A 23,724-nucleotide genomic window follows, 5' to 3' on the forward strand; every position below is an offset into this window, starting at 1 on the left:
TAACAAATACTCTTGAGTCATTCTCAGAGTTATTTTTATTACAATAACACATTAAAAATACATTCAAAGTCAAGTTTTGTATCGAATTTAACAATGGAACTAAGAAAACTGTTTTTTTATCGAAGATAAATCTATTACATAATCAAATGTAGCCTACTACAAGTAGGCATACTATTATGTTACATAAAATGTAACTTTAAGTAAAACACAGTACAACACACACAGTTGATCCTCCACCCGTGGCCACTGTCATATCCCGGAGGGTCCGGCATCCTGGTTATTGCAGGTTTCCCGATGTTTTTGCAACGCCCTCGTCTTAGTTGGGAGGCAGTGGATCCACCAACTTGTTGTGCACATGCATCATCCCTGTAGGAGAAATAACAATAGGTCAAGTGAGTTAGATTTCTACTTCATTCACAATTCTGTTTTTATTGAAGAAAATAATGTATTCCTCCCGGGCCAATAATAAAACAAAACACAATGAATTTGAAAACTGATGAAGCACTTGTTCGTAAAGCCATGCACGCAGCACAATCGTGGAATGAACTGTGAGGACCAAGTCCTTTAAGTAAGGAAGTAGACCCTCACCTTGGAAGTACTTGACAGTTTTAACCCTCAGTTCCAGGGTAGCATCCTCGTCACACACGAACACAGTCTGAGGGTGCTGCTGAAAGGCCGATACCGTCCACATGTGGTTCACCCCTTCCTCTATGGCCTTGTACAGGGCAAACGCTTTGTGTACTCCCGTGATGAGAATCATGACCTGGAGACATTAAGGAGATATCATCATCAGCATCCTATAAACTGTTATTACATGGTTATAGATTGTCATTACATTATTATAGACTAGTATTACATTGTTACAACAAAGAAGCAGTAAAATGACATAAGGCAACGTGTAACAGCCTCATTATATAATCATTGAATAAGTATAGGAGCTGTAAAGGGACCAGTTGTCCATGAACAAAATGAGTTACAAGAGAAGACAAACCAGAAACATAAAGCAGAGACAGACATCTTGAAATCAGCTCTTAACCTCTCTGGCGTCCATGACAGTGGCCACTCCCACAGTCAGAGCCATGGTGGGTACTTTAGACAGATCTCCGTCAAAGAAGCGTGCGTTGGCCAGGATGGTGTCCTGAGCCAGGGTCTTCACTCTGGTCCTGGACAATAGACTGGAGCCTGGCTCGTTGAAGGCAATGTGGCCATCCGGTCCAATACCTAACAGACAGGGTGGGTTACATTTGTTGGATTCTGGTATTGACGTTTCAAAGTCTGTTGTTTTCTGAACTGGTTTGTGCTTGTGGTGTGCATTTTTTACATAATGACCCTTAGTACATTATGACCCTTAGTACATTATGACCCTTAATACACTATGACCCTTAATACACTATGACCCTTAATACACTATGACCCTTAATACACTATGACCCTTAATACACTATGACCCTTAATACACTATGACCCTTAATACACTATGACCCTTAATACACTATGACCCTTAATACACTATGACCCTTAATACACTATGACCCTTAGTACACTATGACCCTTAGTACACTATGACCCTTAGTACACTATGACCCTTAGTACACTATGACCCTTAGTACACTATGACCCTTAGTACACTATGACCCTTAGTACACTATGACCCTTAGTACACTATGACCCTTAGTACACTATGACCCTTAATACACTATGACCCTTAATACACTATGACCCTTAATTAATACATTATGACCCTTAATACATTATGACCCTTAATACATTATGACCCTTAATACATTATGACCCTTAATACATTATGACCCTTAATACATTATGACCCTTAATACATTATGACCCTTAATACATAACGTCATAAAGAGTCTGAGTACATAAGTATTCAGACCCTTTACTCAGTACTTTGTTGAAGCACCTTTGGCAGCGATTACAACCTCGAGTCTTATTGGGTATGATGCTACAAGCTTGGCACACCTGTATTTGGGGAGTTTCTCCCACCCCTCTCTGCAGATCCTCCCAAGCTCTGTCATGTTGGATGGGGAGTGTCCAATCACAGCTATTTTCAGGTCTCTCCAGAGACGTTAGATCGGGTTCAAGTCCAGGGTCTGGCTGGGCCACTCAAGGATATTCAGAGACTTGTCCCGAAGCCACTCCTGCGTTGTCTTGGCTGTGTGCTTAGGGTCGTTGTCCTGTTGGAAGGTGAACCTTCTCCCCAGTCTGAGGTCCTGAGTGCACTGGAGAAGGTTTTCATCAAGGATCTCGCTGTACTTTGCTCCGTTCATCTTTCCCTCGATTCTGACTAGACTCCGAGTCCCTGCCGCGGAAAAATATCCCCACAGCATGATGCTGCCACCACCGTGCTACACCATAGAGATGATGCCAGGATTCCTACAGACGTGGCGCTTGGCATTCAGACTAAAGAGTTCAATCTTGGTTTCATCCGTCCAGAGAATCTTGTTTCTCATGGTCTGAGAGTCTTTAGGTGCCTTTTGGCAAACTCCAAGTCGGCTGCCATGTGCCTTTTACTGAGGAGTGGCTTCCGTCTGGCCACTCTACCATAAAGGTCTGATTGGTGGAGTGATGCAGAGATGGTTGTCCTTCTGGAAGGATCTCCCATCGCCACAGAGGAACTCTGGATCTCTGTCAGAGTGACCATCGGGTTCGTGGCCACTTCCCTGACCAAGGCCCTTTTCCCCTGATTGCTTAGTTTGGCTGGGCGACCAGCTCTAGGAAGAGTCTTGGTGGTTCCAAACTTCTTCCATTTAAGAATAATGGAGGCCACTTTGTTCGCTGGGACCTTCAATGCTGCAGACATTTTTTGGTACCCTTCCCCAGATCTGTGCCTCGACACAATCCTGTCTCGGAGCTCTAAGGACATTTCCTTCGACCTCATGGCTTGTTTTTTGCTATGACATGCACTGTCAACTGTGGGACCTTACAGTGCATTCGGGAAGTATTCAGACCCCTTAACCTTTTCCACGCTTTGTTACATTACAGATTTATTTTTAAATATATTATTGTTTTTTTTATACCTCTAATCTACACACAATACCCCATAATGACAAAGCAAAAAACGTTTTTATACATTTTAGTATGGCTTGGTTTTTGCTATGACATGCACTGTCAACTGTGGGACCTTATATAGACAGGTGTGTGCCTTTCCAAATCATATCCAATCAATTGATTTTACCACAAGTGGACTCCAATCAAGTTGTAGAAACATCTCAATGGAAACAAGATGCATTTGAGCTCAATTTAGAGTCTCATGTCAAAGGGTCTGAAAACTTATGTAAATAAGGTATATATAAATACATTTGCACGCATTTCTAAAAACCTGTTTTTGATTTGTCATTATGGGGTATTGTGTTTAGATTGATGAGAGAGAAAAAAATTATTTAATCAATTTTAGAATAAGGCTGTAAAGTAACATTTGGAAAAAGTCAAGGGGCCTGAATACTTTCTGAATGCACTGTATAAGAGTAAATAGAATAAATATACTTAATACCATCGTATCAATATCCTCCCTCCCTCCCCACCTGCCTCCCTCCCTACCTCCCTCCCTCCCTCCCTACCTGCCTCCCTACTGACCTCCAACAAAGAGGTCAATTCCTCCAGCTGCTTTGATCTCCTCCTCAAAGGAATCACACTCCTCTACAAGGTTGGCAGCGTTGCCATCCAGAATATGGGTGTTCTCCGATTTGATGTCAATGTGCTTGAAGAGATTATTCCACATGAAGGAATGGTAGCTCTCTGGGTGATCCCTAGGAATACCTGCATGATTTTAAAAGCAGTAATCACAGTTTTGTATGGCTTCTCATGCTGTGAAGAATATTGATACTGTATGGTGTAGAAATAGGTGAAATAGAGAAGTATTGTAAAGGTGAAGCTTACCCACATACTCGTCCATGTTGAACGTTTTGACATACTTGAAAGAGATCTCTCCTTTCTTATAAAACTCAATCAGCTTCTTATAGCATCCCAGAGGAGTACCTCCTGGGGTGTACATTGGGGAGAAATTATTGTTATTTTCAACAAAATACCTATAGTTTTACACGTCAAATACATCTATGTCTTTATGTAGACACATTTGTGTATGATTTTTATGATTGCACCATTGCCTGTACAAATGGAAAGGAAGGTGTGCCCTGTAGAATCAACAGATCACTTACCTGTGGGGAGTCCTAGAATGAAGAATCTGTCTGGTCCAGGGTTGAAGCGAAGGATTTTATTCCTGATGTACTTGGCAGCCCACTCACCAACTTGGTCATAATCATTCAGGATGATCAGCTTCATGGTCCTAAATTAAAAGCTTTAAAATCACAGCCAAACTTGGATGGTGAATACAGATGTTATTGTATCAGAAGGAACAGATCTTGAAGCAATATTTGTTCTCCACCAAAACAAGCAGACTTTAGACCCATAAAATGAGGACTTGCAGCAAGAAGACGTACTAAAGTATCCCTACCCGAATTAACGGGGGAAGTAGACCAAATCAAACTATACGAAAATGCATTGAAGAGCTCTTTGAATTAAATGCAAATGTTGAATCCACTGTACTTGAAAACGGTATCATGCATATCCAAAATCGGCCGCTGATGACGTTTGTACTAGCGTCTTACTTTGTGCATTAAGTAAATTAAAAACAATGGCATTGATCAACTTACCGCATCCGCCTTTCCGCTTTAAAATACTTTTGTTTAAGAAAGCAGGAACCTCTGTCATATGACTGACGCAGCTGCAGACACGAGGAAGAGGCGGGCGGAGTTCTTGCTGGAAGCCTCGATTACAGATTGAGGAACGCTGAATGTTTAACGGGATGAATAGGCAGGCCTTCTTTTCACATTAAATTGTATTGGTCGCACACATATATAGCAGATGCTATTGCGGGTGTAGGGAAACGCTTGCGTTCCTAGATCCAACAGTGCAGTAGAATCTAACAATTCACAATACACACAAATCAAAAAGTTAAATTATGGAATTAATATATAAATATTAGTACGAGCAATGTCGGAGTTTCATAGACTAAAATACAGCGGAATAGAATACAGTGTAAACATGGAATGAGTAAAGCAGTATGTTTGTTAAAGTATATAGGGGAGCAGCCTCTAAGGTGCATGGTTGAGTAACTGGGTGGTACCCGGCACGTGATAGCCGGAGCAGGTTTTTAGATATAATTGTAAAATTACTTATAACTAAAGTAGCGTATTATACTGAATAACTGCAGTCGTTATTTGACAGATGAGTGAAACCTTTTTCATTGCGTTTATGCATTGGTAACGTTTAAGAAATCAGGGGGGAGAAAAAAGAAAAAGTAATTATCTAGATATCCATACATCGTCCAAATATAGGCCAGGCCGGTAGATGGCGATATTGAAACGACTCAATATCGCCACCTGCCGGCCTTTGGGCTTGTCAAAATATAGCCTGAGAACGAAACGGCATTCCTCTAAAATGCTCACATAAGGGCTACATGAAGCAATTTTCAATAACTTTATTAAAACCAAATTGCAACAATGACCCGGAACAGTTGGAGAGCACACAACAGAAACACCATCATGCATCGCTCATCGTAACAGGCTTATTGCAGTTGGCTTCTTTACATTTTATATCAGCAATAAAATAATGGGCATGCTATTGGCAGCAGAAATACACCATCATTTTCATCAGGTACTAGGGGTAAATGTGCCGAAATTACAGTACGCCGCCTGGATTACCATGTGGAGTGGAGTGAATGGCAACATCTGAAATGGCACCCTATTCCCTATATAGTGCACTACCTTTGACCAGGGCCATATGGACACTGGTCAAACGTAGTGCACTATATAGTAAATAGGGAGCCATTTCAGACAAAGCCAAAATAGTTGACACTCCACTAGTAGCTCTGGGCTGCGTCTCAATCTCATCACCATGCCTCCTTCCCTTGCTGCCTAGGTTGATTCCTTCCTTATCTCAACAGATCTGACAAGATAGATAAGACATGAGCAATGTGCTACAGTACTGTAGTTAATATATCCAGCATGCCTTTTGGTAGACCATTCAGGTCGAGGTTGTTTCCCCCCCATAATGCTTAGTTGAACTCATCTATCCAGTCCTATCAGGTCTGAAAGGGGAAGGTGACAAGGAAACATGAAAGGAGACACTTTTCAGATGAACACACAGCCCCTGGGAGATGAGACACTGGTTGCTGTCTGTGTCCGCTTAGTCAAGGTCCATGTCAGGTCTAGGTTCCGTGGATTCCGTGGAGGGAGGGTTGCCTGTGCTGTCGGCGGTCCCCTTCTCGGTGCCCTCTGCTGGGGCTTTCTCCTGGCCGTTGACTGGTCCATTCTGCTCCCCTGCCTTGTTGTCTTTAGGCAGCTCCACCTTGGGCTTGGGCTTGGTCACGATGGGGTTGCAGGAAGAGTACAGCTCCTATTGAGAGGAAATAGTAGGAAGAGTGAAAGTTACAAATAACTGTGCAAGTGTAGCCGATGTGAAATGGCTAGCTAGTTAGCGGTGGTGCGCGCTGGTAGCGTTTCAATCGGTGACGTCACTCGCTCTGAGCCCTTGAAGTAGTGGTTTCCCCTTTGCTCTGCAAGGGCCGTGGCTTTTGTGGAGCGATGGGTAACAATGCTTCGAGGGTGACTGTTGATTGATGTGTGCAGAGCGTTCCTGGTTCGCGCCCAAGTCGGGGCGAGGGGACGGACGTAAAGTCTATACTGTTACACAAGCAGTGTTAAGTTGGATAAGCAGAATGCCGGCATGCAGTATTACAGTAGTAGAATTATATTCATGATCAAAAGGCAATATCGACAGTATACTGTAGCTTGGTTGCAAGGTTGGGTAACGCTTCACTAGAAGGATTCCTACATAAGGACTTCATAACACACCGATGTTGAATTCATAAGCAGTAACCGCAAGTTGATATTTTTGTTAGAATATCAAAAAACATCTAACAGTTAGTACTGTAGCTGTTCTAACCTGTATCTCTCTGACTAACAGTATTAGCAGTTAGCCAGCGCCGCTGCAGATAGCCAGCGCCGCTGCAGTTAGCCAGTGGTAAAGGAATTGTTAGCAGTACTGTAGTTAGTTGTAAGTTACCAGTACTGTAGGTAGTTAGCAGTACTGTAGGTAGTAAGTCCCACCTTAGTCTTGTCCTGTATCTCTCGGACTCTAACAGCAGGCTCCACAGTCAAGCTCAGTTTACTCTGCTGGTTCATCTTGCTGTTCAGCCAGATCATGGCTTCGTTCACCATCTTATCCACCTTGTTGATCTCTTCCTGGTCCAGATGGTCATACTGCTCCTCCTGGGGAATGGAAAGACAAGCAAAGGAACCATCTAATATACAGTGCATTCTGAAAGTATTCAGACCATTTGATTCATTCCACATTTTGTAAAGTTACAGCCTTATTGTAAAATGGATTTTCCCCCTCATCAATTTACACACAATATTCCATAAATACAAAGCAAAACAGGTGAAGACATTTTTGCAAATATGTAAATGTGATTATTTTATTTATACAAGTATTCAGACCCTTTACTCAGTACTTTGTTGAAGCACCTTTGGCAGTGATTACAGCCTCAAGTCTTCTTGGGTATGACGCTACAAGTTTGGCACACCTGTATTTGGGGAGTTTCTCCCATTCCTCTCTACAGATCCTCTCAAGCTGTGTCAGGTTGGATGGGGAGCGTCGCTGCACAGCTATTTTCAGGTCTCTGCAGAAATGTTCGATTGTGTTCCAATAAGATGTTTACCTTGTCAGCTCGGGGATTCAATCTGGCAACTTTTCAGTTACTAGTCCAACGCTCTAACCACTAGGCTCCCTGCCTCCTCTAACCACTAGGCTCCCTGCCTCCTCTAACCACTAGGCTCCCTGCCTCCTCTAACCACTAGGCTCCCTGCCTCCTCTAACCACTAGGCTCCCTGCCTCCTCTAACCACTAGGCTCCCTGCCTCCTCTAACCACTAGGCTCCCTGCCTCCTCTAACCACTAGGCTCCCTGCCTCCTCTAACCACTAGGCTCCCTGCCTCCTCTAACCACTAGGCTCCCTGCCTCCTCTAACCACTAGGCTCCCTGCCGCCCCAAAATAATAATGTATATTACGTCCATTTATTAGCATAATACAATACACATTTGGTCATTCCTGAAATGCAACCATTGTCAACTTCTGATATTTGCAATAGTTTAAGAATGATTGTTGTATTTCTATGGAGCATTATGAGTCCAATGTGTCATTACTTCTATACCTCTGGGGCAGCGGTACCCTGGGTGTATAGGGGCAGCGGTACCCTGGGTGTATAGGGGCAGCGGTACCCTGGGTGTATAGGGGCAGCGGTACCCTGGGTGTATAGGGGCAGCGGTACCCTGGGTGTATAGGGGCAGCGGTACCCTGGGTGTATAGGGGCAGCGGTGCCCTGGGTGTATAGGGGCAGCGGTACCCTGGGTGTATAGGGGCAGCGGTACCCTGGGTGTATAGGGGCAGCGGTACCCTGGGTGTATAGGGGCAGCGGTACCCTGGGTGTATAGGGGCAGCGGTACCCTGGGTGTATAGGGGCAGCGGTACCCTGGGTGTATAGGGGCAGCGGTGCCCTGGGTGTATAGGGGCAGCGGTGCCCTGGGTGTATAGGGGCAGCGGTACCCTGGGTGTATAAGGGGCAGCGGTACCCTGGGTGTATAAGGGGCAGCGGTACCCTGGGTGTATAGGGGCAGCGGTACCCTGGGTGTATAGGGGCAGCGGTACCCTGGGTGTATAGGGGCAGCGGTACCCTGGGTGTATAAGGGTAGAGGTACCTTGGTTTTATAAGCTTCAACGATCTTCATGTACATCTGGATCTGTTTCCCCATGTCATCGAAGGCTCTGGGTCTTTCCTCAGACTCCATGTACCTCTCCTGGATAGGCTGGCCCAGTTTCTGAAGACAGCAGACAACACTTACGTCAGAAACACTAGATAATACAACCTGTTTGAACTAGAATGAGGAGGAAACTAGTCATTTTCATTGCAATTAAACTCCTTTTTATAAACTTTGGTGATGCTACTTTCATCTGATTGTCGAAATATAACAGACATTTGCGGAACACACAATTGACTTGGCAGGACTTTAACTCATAATGACAATTAAAAACTAACATTTTATGTGAGAAGTAGTCATTGGTCTGAAGCCGAAAAAGGAAATTTCACATGAGCACAGTGCCTACTCCACCCACGCTCTACCAAGGTTTTCCAGCACACAGATTTGACCTACTACAGTAGCTATGTTGGTATATTGTACTTCAAACAATGTGTTTGCCGATTGCTTAGCATTCAAACATTATAAAAACAGAGTAGGTAACGTCGGCTAGCTACCCAGCTAATCAAAATATACATGTTTGCATTTGTTAATTAACCTCAACTAGTTATATGGTGGTATTTAAGTTATCTATCAGTAGCCTAGTTTTGTTCTTAGCCACTTCTTATGACTGACAGCCTGGTGCAGGCAGCAGCAGCTGTGTTGTTGCCGAGCAACAGAGTTGCTCAACCCTGTTAGATAGAACTCGGCTGGAAATGTTAGCATTGTCAGAAATGCTACAACAACAGCAGAAAGGTAGCAGATCGTTGGTTATTAATGGACAGAAATGTTCACGTGAGAGAGATACATTATGTAATAAAAACTGTTACACCGTCAAACTTAAGTCAATCCGACATTATTTTCACTTCACGGACGCTATAGTCTCGTTTTTCTATTTTACAAGTCAGTTAAGAACAACTTCTTATTTTCAATGAAACAGTGGGTTAACTGCCTTGTTCAGGGGCAGAACGACAGATTTTTACCTAGTCAGCTCGGGGATTCGATCTTGCAACCTTCCGGTTACTAGTCCAACACTCTTAAAACGGGCGGCAGGGAACCTAGTGGTCATCGGACGTCTAGGATTTGAGCTAGGTAGGCGCAGAAAATACTCTGAAAACTCTATTGCTAACGACCCTGTAAAAAAATCCGGTATGTGGTTCTTGGTTAACGGCCGGACGGCTCATGGCGAGAGGCACGGGAGTGTGTTGTGTACCTCCAATCAAGTTGATTTGTCATCAACGTCGGTGTCATACTGGCTTAGATATGATGGTAGGGAGATTTTAATTTAACACTGAGCTTCAAACAATGCATGCCGGTGTGACTATAATACATAAAACATTACCTGGGACTAATTAGGGTGTGGGAGACTGTACCACAGTGACAGTGTATAACACTAAGCTTTACCTTCAGCACGGCCAGTTTGTCGATGTACTGTTGTTTAGGTTGGTCCTCTCCGTCTTCATACAGCCAGTTCTCTGTGTCCTCCAGTTGTAATGACAGGATATCCCGGTCCTACACCACAGTCAAAACACAGGCATTAACATTCAGTTAAAGACAGGGTATCCCATCCTACACCACAGTCAAAACACAGGCATTAACATTCAGTTAAAGACAGGGTATCCCATCCTACACCACAGTCAAAACACAGGCATTAACATTCAGTTAAAGACAGGGTATCCCATCCTACACCACAGTCAAAACACAGGCATTAACATTCAGTTAAAGACAGGGTATCCCATCCTACACCACAGTCAAAACACAGGCATTAACATTCAGTTAAAGACAGGGTATCCCGATCCTACACCACAGTCAAAACACAGCCAAAACACAGGCATTAACATTAAGTTAAAGACAAGGTATCCCGATCCTACACCACAGTCAAAACACAGGCATTAACATTCAGTTAAAGACAGGGTATCCCATCCTACACCACAGGCATTAACATTCAGTTAAAGACAGGGTATCCCATCCTACACCACAGTCAAAACACAGGCATTAACATTCAGTTAAAGACAGGGTATCCCATCCTACACCACAGTCAAAACACAGGCATTAACATTCAGTTAAAGACAGGGTATCCCGATCCTACACCACAGTCAAAACACAGCCAAAACACAGGCATTAACATACTTCCGGCGCCGACAGAGATGGCCGCCTCGCTTCGCGTTCCTAGGAAACTATGCAGTTTTTTGTTTTTTTACGTGTTATTTCTTACATTAGTACCCCAGGTCATCTTAGGTTTCATTACATACAGTCGAGAAGAACTACTGAATATAAGATCAGCATCAACTCACCATCAGTACGACCAAGAATATGTTTTTCGCGACGCGGATCCTGTGTTCTGCCTTACAAACAGGACAACGGAGTGGATCCTATGCAGCGACCCAAAAAAACGACTCCGAAAGAGAGGGAAACGAGGCGGTCTTCTGGTCAGACTCCGGAGACGGGCACAGCGCGCACCACTCCCTAGCATTCTTCTTGCCAATGTCCAGTCTCTTGACAACAAGGTTGATGAAATCCGAGCAAGGGTAGCATTCCAGAGGGACATCAGAGACTGTAACGTCCTTTGCTTCACGGAAACGTGGCTTACTGGAGAGACGCTTTCCGAAGCGGTGCAGCCAACAGGTTTCTCCACGCATCGCGCAGACAGGAAAAAACATCTTTCTGGTAAAAAGAGGGGCGGGGGCGTATGCCTTATGACTAACGTGACATGGTGCGATGAAAGAAACATACAGGAACTCAAATCCTTCTGTTCACCTGATTTAGAATTCCTCACAATCAAATGTAGACCGCATTATCTACCAAGAGAATTCTCTTCGATTATAATCACAGCCGTATATATCCCCCCCCCAAGCAGACACATCGATGGCTCTGAACGAACTTTATTTAACTCTCTGCAAACTGGAAACAATTTATCCGGAGGCTGCATTCATTGTAGCTGGGGATTTTAACAAGGCTAATCTGAAAACAAGACTCCCAAAATTTTATCAGCATATCGATTGCGCAACCAGGGGAGGAAAGACCTTGGACCATTGTTACTCTAACTTCCGCGACGCATATAAGGCCCTGCCCCGCCCCCCTTTCGGAAAAGCTGACCACGACTCCATTTTGTTGATCCCTGCCTACAGACAGAAACTAAAACAAGAGGCTCCCACGCTGAGGTCTGTCCAACGCTGGTCCGACCAAGCTGACTCCACACTCCAAGACTGCTTCCATCACGTGGACTGGGAGATGTTTCGTATTGCGTCAGATAACAACATTGACGAATACGCTGATTCGGTGTGCGAGTTCATTAGAACGTGCGTTGAAGATGTCGTTCCCATAGCAACGATTAAAACATTCCCTAACCAGAAACCGTGGATTGATGGCAGCATTCGTGTGAAACTGAAAGCGCGAACCACTGCTTTTAATCAGGGCAAGGTGTCTGGTAACATGACCGAATACAAACAGTGCAGCTATTCCCTCCGCAAGGCTATCAAACAAGCTAAGCGCCAGTACAGAGACAAAGTAGAATCTCAATTCAACGGCTCAGACACAAGAGGCATGTGGCAGGGTCTACAGTCAATCACGGACTACAGGAAGAAACCCAGCCCAGTCACGGACCAGGATGTCTTGCTCCCAGGCAGACTAAATAACTTTTTTGCCCGCTTTGAGGACAATACAGTGCCACTGACACGGCCTGCAACGAAAACATGCGGTCTCTCCTTCACTGCAGCCGAGGTGAGTAAGACATTTAAACGTGTTAACCCTCGCAAGGCTGCAGGCCCAGATGGCATCCCCAGCCGCGCCCTCAGAGCATGCGCAGACCAGCTGGCCGGTGTGTTTACGGACATATTCAATCAATCCCTATACCAGTCTGCTGTTCCCACATGCTTCAAGAGGGCCACCATTGTTCCTGTTCCCAAGAAAGCTAAGGTAACTGAGCTAAATGACTACCGCCCCGTAGCACTCACATCCGTCATCATGAAGTGCTTTGAGAGACTAGTCAAGGACCATATCACCTCCACCCTACCTGACACCCTAGACCCACTCCAATTTGCTTACCGCCCAAATAGGTCCACAGACGATGCAATCTCAACCACACTGCACACTGCCCTAACCCATCTGGACAAGAGGAATACCTATGTGAGAATGCTGTTCATCGACTACAGCTCGGCATTCAACACCATAGTACCCTCCAAGCTCGTCATCAAGCTCGAGACCCTGGGTCTCGACCCCGCCCTGTGCAACTGGGTACTGGACTTCCTGACGGGCCGCCCCCAGGTGGTGAGGGTAGGCAACAACATCTCCTCCCCGCTGATCCTCAACACTGGGGCCCCACAAGGTTGCGTTCTGAGCCCTCTCCTGTACTCCCTGTTCACCCACGACTGCGTGGCCACGCACACCTCCAACTCAATCATCAAGTTTGCGGACGACACAACAGTGGTAGGCTTGATTACCAACAACGATGAGACGGCCTACAGGGAGGAGGTGAGGGCCCTCGGAGTGTGGTGTCAGGAAAATAACCTCACACTCAACGTCAACAAAACTAAGGAGATGATTGTGGACTTCAGGAAACAGCAGAGGGAACACCCCCCTATCCACATCGATGGAACAGTAGTGGAGAGGGTAGCAAGTTTTAAGTTCCTCGGCATACACATCACAGACAAACTGAATTGGTCCACTCATATAGACAGCATCGTGAAGAAGGCGCAGCAGCGCCTCTTCAACCTCAGGAGGCTGAAGAAATTCGGCTTGTCACCAAAAGCACTCACAAACTTCTACAGATGCACAATCGAGAGCATCCTGGCGGGCTGTATCACCGCCTGGTATGGCAACTGCACCGCCCTCAACCGTAAGGCTCTCCAGAGGGTAGTGAGGTCTGCACAACGCATCACCGGGGGCAAACTACCTGCCCTCCAGGACACCTACACCACCCGATGTCACAGGAAGGCCATAAAGATCATCAAGGACATCAACCACCCGAGCCACTGCCTGTTCACCCCGCTATCATCCAGAAGGCGAGGTCAGTACAGGTGCATCAAAGCTGGGACCGAGAGACTGAAAAACAGCTTCTATCTCAAGGCCATCAGACTGTTAAACAGCCACCACTAACACTGAGTGGCTGCTGCCAACACACTGACACTGACTCAACTCCAGCCACTTTAATAATGGGAATTGATGGGAAATGATGTAAATATATCACTAGCCACTTTAAACAATGCTACCTTATATAAATGTTACTTACCCTACATTATTCATCTCATATGCATACGTATATACTGTACTCTATATCATCGACGGTATCCTTATGTAATACATGTATCACTAGCCACTTTATACTATACTATGCCACTTTGTTTACATACTCATCTCATTTGTACATACTGTACCCGATACCATCTACTGTATCTTGCCTATACTGCTCTGTACCATCACTCATTCATAAATCCTTATGTACATATTCTTTATCCCCTTACACTGTGTACAAGACAGTAGTTTTGGAATTGTTAGTTAGATTACTTGTTATTACTGCATTGTCGGAACTAGAAGCACAAGCATTTCGCTACACTCGCATTAACATCTGCTAACCATGTGTATGTGACAAATAAAATTTGATTTGATTTGATTTGATTTGATTTGAACATTAAGTTAAAGACAAGGTATCCCGATCCTACACCACAGTCAAAACACAGGCATTAACATTCAGTTAAAGACAGGGTATCCCGATCCTACACCACAGGCATTAACATTCAGTTTAAGACAGGGTATCCCATCCTACACCACAGGCATTAACATTCAGTTTAAGACAGGGTATCCCATCCTACACCACAGGCATTAACATTCAGTTTAAGACAGGGTATCCCATCCTACACCACAGGCATTAACATTCAGTTTAAGACAGGGTATCCCATCCTACACCACAGGCATTAACATTCAGTTAAAGACAGGGTATCCCGATCCTACACCACAGTCAAAACACAGGCATTAACATTCAGTTAGACCGGTTATCCCATCCTACACCACAGGCATTAACATTCAGTTAAAGACAGGGTATCCCATCCTACACCACAGTCAAAACACAGGCATTAACATTCAGATAAAGACAGGGTATCCCATCCTACACCACAGTCAAAACACAGGCATTAACATTCAGTTAAAGACAGGGTATCCCGATCCTACACCACAGTCAAAACACAGCCAAAACACAGGCATTAACATTCAGTTAAAGACAAGGTATCCCGATCCTACACCACAGTCAAAACACAGGCATTAACATTCAGTTAAAGACAGGGTATCCCGATCCTACACCACAGGCATTAACATTCAGTTAAAGACAGGGTATCCCATCCTACACCAAAGGCATTAACATTCAGTTAAAGACAGGGTATCCCATCCTACACCATTCAAATTCAACATACTGTCATTAACATACAGTACGCAATGGATGACATTTAAACATATTACAAAGAATACAATTCTGATAGACAGTATTATAAAGTCCTTTATATCTTGTTGCTAATGGGATACTTCAGGATTTTGGCAAAGAAGTAATTTATCTACTTCCATGAGTTCATCTGAGTGTAGGGAAGTAGTTACAGGGCTTCACTGACAACGTCCCAACGTATCCCTTTAAGAAACCTGCTGGGTGTTTCATGGGCAGCTAATGTCAGACACAGTACTTACAGCTTCACTGACACAGTCCCAACGTATCCCTTTAAGAAACCTGCTGGGTGTTTCATGGGCAGCTAATGTCAGACACAGTACTCACAGCTTCACTGACAAATTTCTCCAGCCTGCCGTGAAGTTTGTCCCTCATGTCGTACACATACTCCTCCACGTAGTTCTTAGCGTCGTTCCTCTCCTTCTCCAGCTTGTCCTGCATGATCATTTTACCCTGTCGAAACAGACAAAATCAACCACTTCCAGTTACCACAGAACACTCTTTAAGCACGACTCAAAACAGAGAGAGAAACATGTCAAATACAAGTATATAGAAACAGCCAGATGAATACAGAACAGACAGAAAGATAACAAAGATAGAGAGGATAGCAGTAAGAGAGGATAGCAGTAAGAGAGGATAGCAGTAAGAGAGGATAGCAGTAAGAGAGGATAGCAGTAAGAGAGGGTAGCAGTAAGAGAGGGTAGCAGTAAGAGAGGGTAGCAGTAAGAGAGGGTAGCAGTAAGAGAGGGTAGCAGTAAGAGAGGGTAGCAGTAAGAGAGGGTAGCAGTAAGAGAGGATAGCAGTAAGAGAGGATAGCAGTAAGAGAGGATAGCAGTAAGAGAGGATAGCAGTAAGAGAGGATAGCAGTAAGAGAGGATAGCAGTAAGAGAGGATAGCAGTAAGAGAGGATAGCAGTAAGAGAGGATAGCAGTAAGAGAGGATAGCAGTAAGAGAGGATAGCAGTAAGAGAGGATAGCAGTAAGAGAGGATGGCAGTAAGAGAGGAGAGCAGTAAGAGAGGGTAGCAGTAAGAGAGGGTAGCAGTAAGAGAGGATAGCAGTAAGAGAGGATAGCAGTAAGAGAGAATAGCAGTAAGAGAGGATAGCAGTAAGAAGAAACAACAGCTGAACAAAAAAAACAATCCAGCGATGTCCGGTTGAATTACCTCATTTTCTACAAAGAGGTTGAGCATGTCGACAGCCAGCTCCCACTGAGGGCTGTTCTCGATGGGAAGCTCCAAGACTTTTGTCTTAACTTTGGGCTTCTTGGCCTGGGGAGGCAGGTCAGACTTCTTCTCTGTCTTACTCTCCTCTGGGGAGGTCTGGGGAGAGAGGAGAGGGAAACAGCATCATTAAGACTAAACATCCATAAAGTAGTGCCCTTCACTCCCGGTGAGCGTTTTTCAGCCTGCTCCTGAGATGGGTTTGTTTTGTCTGGTCAGCTGGTCGTTGGCAAGACAACACAAACTGACCTGGGACCAGGCTACTTGCTTTTGTCTAAGTCTGTACAAACTGCAGTCCTCCGGGACACAAAGTGCAGAATGCTACCATAAACGTTACGATCATAGATGTCAAATGTGTCATATGCAATATAACCTCCATCTCCTCATTCTCCGGGGGCGTCGTCTTCTCCTCTTCTGCCTCTTTCTGTCCATCTCCTTGGGCCTTTGTCTCATCCTGGTCAGTCTGCATGTTGCCCTGCAGAGAGCGCAGGTCACTTCATTAAACGCCACATCTCTGCCCAATGATTGGACAGACACACTTCCAGATAGCAATAACATCAAAATATAGTAGTGTATCTAACTGAATCCCCTCTTCCAAAAGGTTGTGTGGTTTAATAGCGCATTTGTAGGCCTAGCTTTCATTGGACTCTGGTTTGGAAAGTTAATTGTAATTGTCTGTGTAGTGAATATTGAATAAGACACTTTGGTTTAAAAAAAAAAATGTTTAAAAGCGACATAAAATGTGAATTAATATGTTTGTTAACAATCACCTCTTCCTCCTTCTCTTCCTCCTTCTCTGGTGTTGCCTGCTGTTCTGTGTCCATGGGCTCCTCTCCTTCCTCGGCCTTCTGGACCTCCACCAGCGAGGCTGAGGAGACGCTGAAGATGCCGTGGATGTTGACCCTCACCTTCACCTTGACCTTGGAGCTCTCCCCAGACGCCTGGGGCACCACCTTCTGGATCACAAACTGACCTATAGGAGAGGACACAGGAAATAAAAGGTGGTAATGGCACATAGTCGGTACATGTGACAGGAAATGCTGATGACAAACTGAGCTATAATGTATTGTCCCCTTAGGGGGAAACTTACATTACTGACACTTGACAAAAACAGTTATAAACAACAACAAAAAAATATATACAAAAATCAAACAAACAAACAAACAAATGTACAAAAATCAATGGGCAAGTCGATGATAAGCTTCATACTGCAAACTGTAGTCAACAGGCCATTGCTGCTATGATGCATAACTGACTACGTTTCTATAGATAGAAGACACCGTTGGCAGACAGAAAAGGACCCACAGGAGCGTTGTTCATCGTGGAGTCAACGCCGTGCACATACCTATGGTGGGGTCGGGGTACGGCAGCTCGTTGGGGGTGTTGTAGTAGGCTTCCAGAGAGAAAGGCTCCCTCCGGTAGAAAGTCAACACTTTGGAGAAGGGTGCAGCATGGTTCTTTGGAAATACCTCGCAATCGCTACAATGGACAACACACAACAGTCTAGTTTATTAGCAGTAAAATAACTACAATGGGACAACACACATAACAGCCTAGTTTACTAGCATTAAAATAACTACAATGGACAACACATAACAGCCTAGTTTACTAGCATTAAAATAACTACAATGGACAACACATAACAGCCTAGTTTACTAGAACTAAAATAACTACAATGGACAACACACAACAGTCTAGTTTACTAGCACTAAAATAACTACAATGGACAACACACAACAGTCTAGTTAGCACTAAAATAACTACAATGAAGCTATCACACAAAAAAATTATCTATAAATCCAGGTGATAATAAATCCAGATAGGTATTGTAGTTTACCTCAAGCCTTCCTCTGCAGAAGAGTTCCATTTCAGAGAGATTGGGTAAGCAACTGCGTCTGTGATGGAGAACTCACGCACTTTGAAAGCAGGGGACAGGATTGCACACTGAGGAGGCAGACAGGGGATATTCTTAGCAGCGAGGCAAACCATTATTCCATCACCATACTCCAGTAGAAATCAACAACAATGAATTAGGTCTTACTGGTAAGAATGATATCTATAAACGTTGTAATCCCGATCATTACTACATAGTATAGTAACAGAAGCGTTTGGAGGCTAAGTTTCCTTTTCTAATTTGCTGAGCAAATCCTGGATGTCCAAAAGGTCATGTTAAGGTCAGGAGTGGGGAAACAGAGACATCATCAGACCTGCAGGGCACATCCTCTGGCCACGGCCTCATCAGCATTCAGGGTGGTGCTCAGCTCCTTCCCAAAGAATCTACTGATCCTCTCTTTGACAGACGGGATACGGGATGCCCCGCCCACTATTTCCACCGCATAGATGTCCTCCTTCTTCAGTTCTGATTGGACAGGAATCAGGAAGGCACCAATCAGAACTGACATAACTCAAAACTATAAAAGACAATATGCCTACACAGATAATGCTCAATTGTAATGCTATATGCAAACCTACGATACTCACTGGCTTGCTCCATCAGGTTGTGCAGTGGTGCCTCCACTCTGCCCAGAACGTAAGCACACATCTCCTCAAACTGAACCCTAGAGAAAATACAGATGTAGGACCTTAATTTGATCACCCTGTTGTTGCAACTTCTTGCACAGCAGGAAATGCAAACGTGTAGTGTAGAAAAGGTTTAAAAAGGCTCCTAAAGAGTTTGGAATTTTCACCTAAAAATGTCACACTTGATTTCCCCTAAATAAAAAAAATCTATCAAACCCTGCCAAAATGTCCATTAATTATAAATGTTGCTGCAAGATTATTTTCCTGCTGTGAGAAACTGGTCAAATAAGATCCTACATATGTGTATGCATCATCAACATGCAATTTCTCTGATAAAACTACCAGATGTCAAGGACCACCATGCGTTCTATGGTGTCACTATACTTACAATAATACACTGAACAACAGTATAAAATGCAACTAGTGTAAAAGATCCATGAAATGTTCCAGAAGCACAAAAAGCTTATTTCTCTCAAAGGTTGTGCACAAATTGGTTTACATCCCTGTTAGTGAGCATTTCTCCTTTGCCAAGATAAATCCATCCACCTGACAGGTGTGGCATATCAAGAAGCTGAATAAATGGCATGATCATGACACAGGTGCACCTTGTGCTGGGGACAATTAAAGGCTGATCTAAAATGTGCAGTTTTGTCACAACACAACACCACAGATGTCTCATGTTTTTTAGGGAGCGTGCAATTGGCATGCTGACTGCAGGAATGTCCACCAGAGCTGTTGCCAAAGAATTGAATGTTCATATCTCTACCATAAGCCGCCTCCAACGTCATTTTAGAGAATTTGGCAGTACAACCAACCGGCCTCACAACCGCAGACCATGTGTATGATGTCGTGTGGGCGAGCGGTTTGCTGATGTCAAAGTACTGAACCTAGTGCCCCATGGTGGCGGTGGGGTTATGGTATGGGTAGGCATAAGCTATGGACAATGAACAATTGTATTTTAATCGATAGCAATTTGCATGCACAAAAATACTGTGATGAGATCCTGAGGCCCATTGTGAGACCCATTTTCTTTTAAGGTATCTGTGACCAACAGACTCATATCTGTATTCCCAGTCATGTGAAATCCATTGATTAGGGCCTAATGAATTTATTTAAATTCACTGATTTCCTTATGAACTGTAAGTTGGTAAACTCTTTGAAATTGTTTCATGTTGCATTTATATTTTTGTTCAGCATAACTTCGTCATGTGGTCATTGCACCACAGACCAAAATAATGACTCATCTAATAGATCATGAAAGACCTGTTTATATATCAAGGACCACGGCCTTGCATTCCGAGGTGTTCAGTTGAGATAACAATCTCAGACTCACAAAACACTATACCTGTTGAGTTTTCCAGAGACGTCAATGTCATTCATAAAGCACTCGATGTTGAGGGGCAGGTCTGAGGAGTTAGCGCTCATCAGCTTCTTGAGTTTCTCACACTCCTGGTAGAGCCTGACCAGAGCCCTGGGCTTGGTCTTCACGTCCAGCTTGTACTTCTTCCCAAACTCCTCACAGAAGTGTCTCACCAGCATCTCGTCAAAGTCCTTCCCGCCCAACTCCGGGTCGCAGGCCGTCGCCAGAACCTGAGGGATACGAAAATGGTATTAAAAAAAACATGAATATGAGCAAAAACTAATTATTATTTTTCCTGAGCCCATGTGACCTGGCCAGAACAACTCTAGGCACTAGAGCACTTGTTTTGTTTAATAGCCAAAAGGTTATTGAAGTTGTCTGTAAATTCTTTGAGGACATTTCAGTTTTAGCCTCCTCTGTCTCCTGATTAAAGACACCTACCTTCAGCTTGCCCTTGTTGAAGGCACAGACAGAGGTCTGGTATCCAGAGTGTCCAATGTCTACAAACACCACAATCCTGGGCTTCTCCTCTGGAGCAGGGAGGTCCTGCTTATAGATTCCATACGCCAACGCCACTGGACGGAAGAGATGCATAATCATTCTTTATTATGAAAGAGCAAATCACCTTAATATCAAACAATAAGGTGTGTTTGAGTTAAATAGCTACAGTAACTTTGTTAGGGGTCAACACAGCTCTCTCTATACCTGCAGTTGTCTCATTCATCAGCCTCAGACAGTTGAGTCCAGCGATCTGTGCTGCGTCCACCACTGATCTCCTCTCGGCGTCCGTGTAGTAGCAGGGGACCTGGGGAGGATGATACAGGCTGAGATTAGCCAGCAGGCCTAGAAATTGTTTTTCCACATCCGGTCTTTTAGTCATGTGACCAAATTCCTGGTCCTTCTAGTAAAGTGTAGCGCCCAGTGCACACTAGCACGCTGCAGATTGATACTCACAGAGACCACGCAGTCAGCCACAGGTTTCTTCAGTGCATGCTCAGCTGTCTCCTTCATCTTGGTCAGCAGCATGGCAGTGACCTGCTCAATGCTGAACACCTTCTCCTCCTCCATGTACATCACCTAAAGGACACACAGACACCAGTTGTCATCGTAAATGATTGCTTTTGGGGTTCACACAGGTAGAGTACAATACAGAATAACACGTGAAAATATTATACGACAAAGACAGACAGATAGATAGACAACCAATATCTATGTTGATTACAGATTAGACAAGGATGATGAGTAATCTCTCTCTCCATTAAGCCTACTCATGTATTCCCCAGCTTTTTAAGGAGAACTAATCGTCACTGTTATCTCTCCTTACCTTGATGCCAGTGGTGCCCGAAGGCATCTGCGCTAAGTCGTAAACAAGGCTGGATTTCAAACGCTGGATGTACGGGTCAGAAAACGCCCGGCCATGAAATCTCTTGAACCCTTGGACTGTGTTCTTGCAGTTTGTGACAACCTGATTTGGGATTAGCAGGGAAATGATGCTGCATTATGCAAAATAAATAATTATCTCACATTAATGAAAATTATGGAATAGCTTAAATCCCCAATCAAATACTTTAGATATAAAAGACCCTGTGGTTTTATTTGGGGTCCTTCGAGGACATGAATGCATAATTATTATCTTCTGTTTTTAATAGTTCCATCAGGTAATCAAATATTGGCCTGGTTATGAAATCTCTATTTCTATGCATAAGCAGAAAACCATATAACTTGCTAGAAGATTCACACCTTCAATGTGTCACCAGTCAAATAAATAATCAAGTAAGAGGGCGTCCTCTATTAAAACATACCTGGCTTTTTGCAGCTGCACCAATAGATCGATTCCGTGGTCCAAATGACACGCATGCTCTGAAAGAATGACAGCGGAATAAACATCACTAAAATGCTTGTCAGTTTTCACCGGGCTTTCCGTAATAAGATAACAGCGCCAGCTAAGATAAAACACAGTGGTATTAAATTGCCCATCTAAATGCGTTTTATTAGCTGGCTAATAATACAGAGCAGTATACAAATGATTCCTATGAACAAGTCCATTGATGTCGAGAGATTGCAGGCCTCCTCCCAGTCATGCGTCCATTCATACTTCATTAAAACAAATGACCCCCCCGTGGGGAATGTAAGTTAAGGTATCACAAGTCAAATGCCGTAACGTTTAATGGGTCAAATAGCTAACAGAGTAGAAGGATTGCTCGTTTTTACAAGTCATGGGTGGATCTCTTTAGATAGCAATAACATGAACATGCTGTGTTGCAACGCGGCTCGGCTAATATTAGCCGGCTGGCGCACCTCCCTTGTCTGTCTTGCTGCCAAGGCCACAAAATGTGTTCCAATCCCTCTAGTTTCTCAAATCACTTTAGGAGGCAAACATGTTCAAAATTACAATACACACAGATATAAGTGTCACTTACGGTGTACATCGATCGCTGTATTCATTGGCTACAGTTTCTATTCCTCCGGCTCTAGCTACCGCAACATAGCAGTTCAGAAACCCGACGTCGAATCCTACCACAGACATCTTCGCAAAATGTTACTTAATAAACAGATAATACTATGGAAAAGCACAAAGTAGGCTTACAGTTAATTCCCTAAATAGGACAGACCAGACCGCAAACTGAATGTACGTTCTGGTTTAATTCATTATCCCCACCCTAGTTCCATGAAAATGCAACTGAGTGCGCTACTTGCCGGCAAATTGTTGATGCCTTCGAACAAGCTCACGTTGTACACCTCAACATTATAGATTTCAGTATAAAAGTCCCATGATGAAGATTGCACAAGTCTCGAAAGCCAGACACTAGGGCCAAAGCATTTGAAAATTGTTGGAAGCAACGCGGATGTCTACAGAGACCAGCACAAGAACGGCATGTTCATGTTAAACTACATGACCAAAAGTATGTGGACACCTGGTCGTCGATCATTTCATTCCAAACTCTTGGGCATTAATATGGAGTTGCATCCCCCCTTTGCTGCTATAAGAGCCTCCACTCTTCTGGGAAGGATTTCCACTAGATTTTGGAATATTGCTGTGGGGACTTGCTCCATTAGGCCACAAGAGCATTAGTGAGGTCGGGCACTGACTGACGTTGGGCGATTAGGCTTGGCTCGCAGTCTGCTTTCCAATTCATCCCAAAGGTGTCCGATGGGGTTGAGGTCAGGGCTCTGTGAAGGCCATTCAAGTTCTTCCACACCGATCTCAACAAACCATTTCTGTAAGGACCTCGCTTTGTGCACTGGGGCATTGTGGGCAGGGTAGCCTAGTGGTTAGAGTGTTGGACTAGTAACCGAAAGGTTGCAAGTTCAAATCCCCAAGGTCGTTCTGCCCCTGAACAGGCCGTCATTGAAAAGAAGAATTTGTTCTTAACTGACTTGCCTAGTTAAAT

At 44.1% G+C, this 23,724-nt stretch overlaps 2 protein-coding genes across 7 annotated transcripts; both read right to left on the reverse strand.

The window, feature by feature from the left end:
• Window positions 1–17: 17 nt before the first annotated feature.
• gnpi (Glucosamine-6-phosphate isomerase) lies at window positions 18–4,991 on the reverse strand. Of its 3 annotated transcripts, none has more exons than XM_021559501.2 (7): window positions 4,668–4,991; window positions 4,173–4,300; window positions 3,895–3,996; window positions 3,592–3,774; window positions 1,037–1,221; window positions 589–763; window positions 18–366 (listed from the first exon to the last, which is right to left on the reverse strand). In XM_021559501.2, the coding sequence occupies exons 1-7, from the start codon at window positions 4,670–4,672 to the stop codon at window positions 317–319; spliced, it is 828 nt and encodes a 275-aa protein (XP_021415176.1). In that variant the 5' UTR covers window positions 4,673–4,991; the 3' UTR covers window positions 18–316.
• A 488-nt stretch (window positions 4,992–5,479) lies between these two features.
• LOC110487784 (heat shock 70 kDa protein 4) lies at window positions 5,480–23,237 on the reverse strand. 4 transcript variants are annotated; one of them, XM_036943374.1, is made up of 19 exons: window positions 22,753–23,237; window positions 22,135–22,192; window positions 21,657–21,797; window positions 21,287–21,409; window positions 21,038–21,137; window positions 20,774–20,907; window positions 20,318–20,562; window positions 18,925–19,010; window positions 18,660–18,811; window positions 18,290–18,396; window positions 17,798–17,931; window positions 17,223–17,425; window positions 16,826–16,915; window positions 16,396–16,551; window positions 15,559–15,684; window positions 10,212–10,319; window positions 8,772–8,891; window positions 7,125–7,286; window positions 5,480–6,411 (listed from the first exon to the last, which is right to left on the reverse strand). In XM_036943374.1, the coding sequence occupies exons 1-19, from the start codon at window positions 22,857–22,859 to the stop codon at window positions 6,202–6,204; spliced, it is 2,562 nt and encodes an 853-aa protein (XP_036799269.1). In that variant the 5' UTR covers window positions 22,860–23,237; the 3' UTR covers window positions 5,480–6,201. The 4 variants fall into 4 exon arrangements, with proteins under 4 accessions (XP_036799269.1, XP_036799270.1, XP_036799267.1 ...); XM_036943375.1 differs by having other exon boundaries at window positions 18,934–19,010; window positions 22,753–23,235; XM_036943372.1 differs by having other exon boundaries at window positions 16,826–16,927; window positions 22,753–23,235.
• Window positions 23,238–23,724: the final 487 nt, after the last annotated feature.

Source organism: Oncorhynchus mykiss, chromosome 14 (genome assembly GCF_013265735.2).
Source record: "Oncorhynchus mykiss isolate Arlee chromosome 14, USDA_OmykA_1.1, whole genome shotgun sequence".
NCBI classification, from domain to species: Eukaryota; Metazoa; Chordata; class Actinopteri; order Salmoniformes; family Salmonidae; genus Oncorhynchus; species Oncorhynchus mykiss.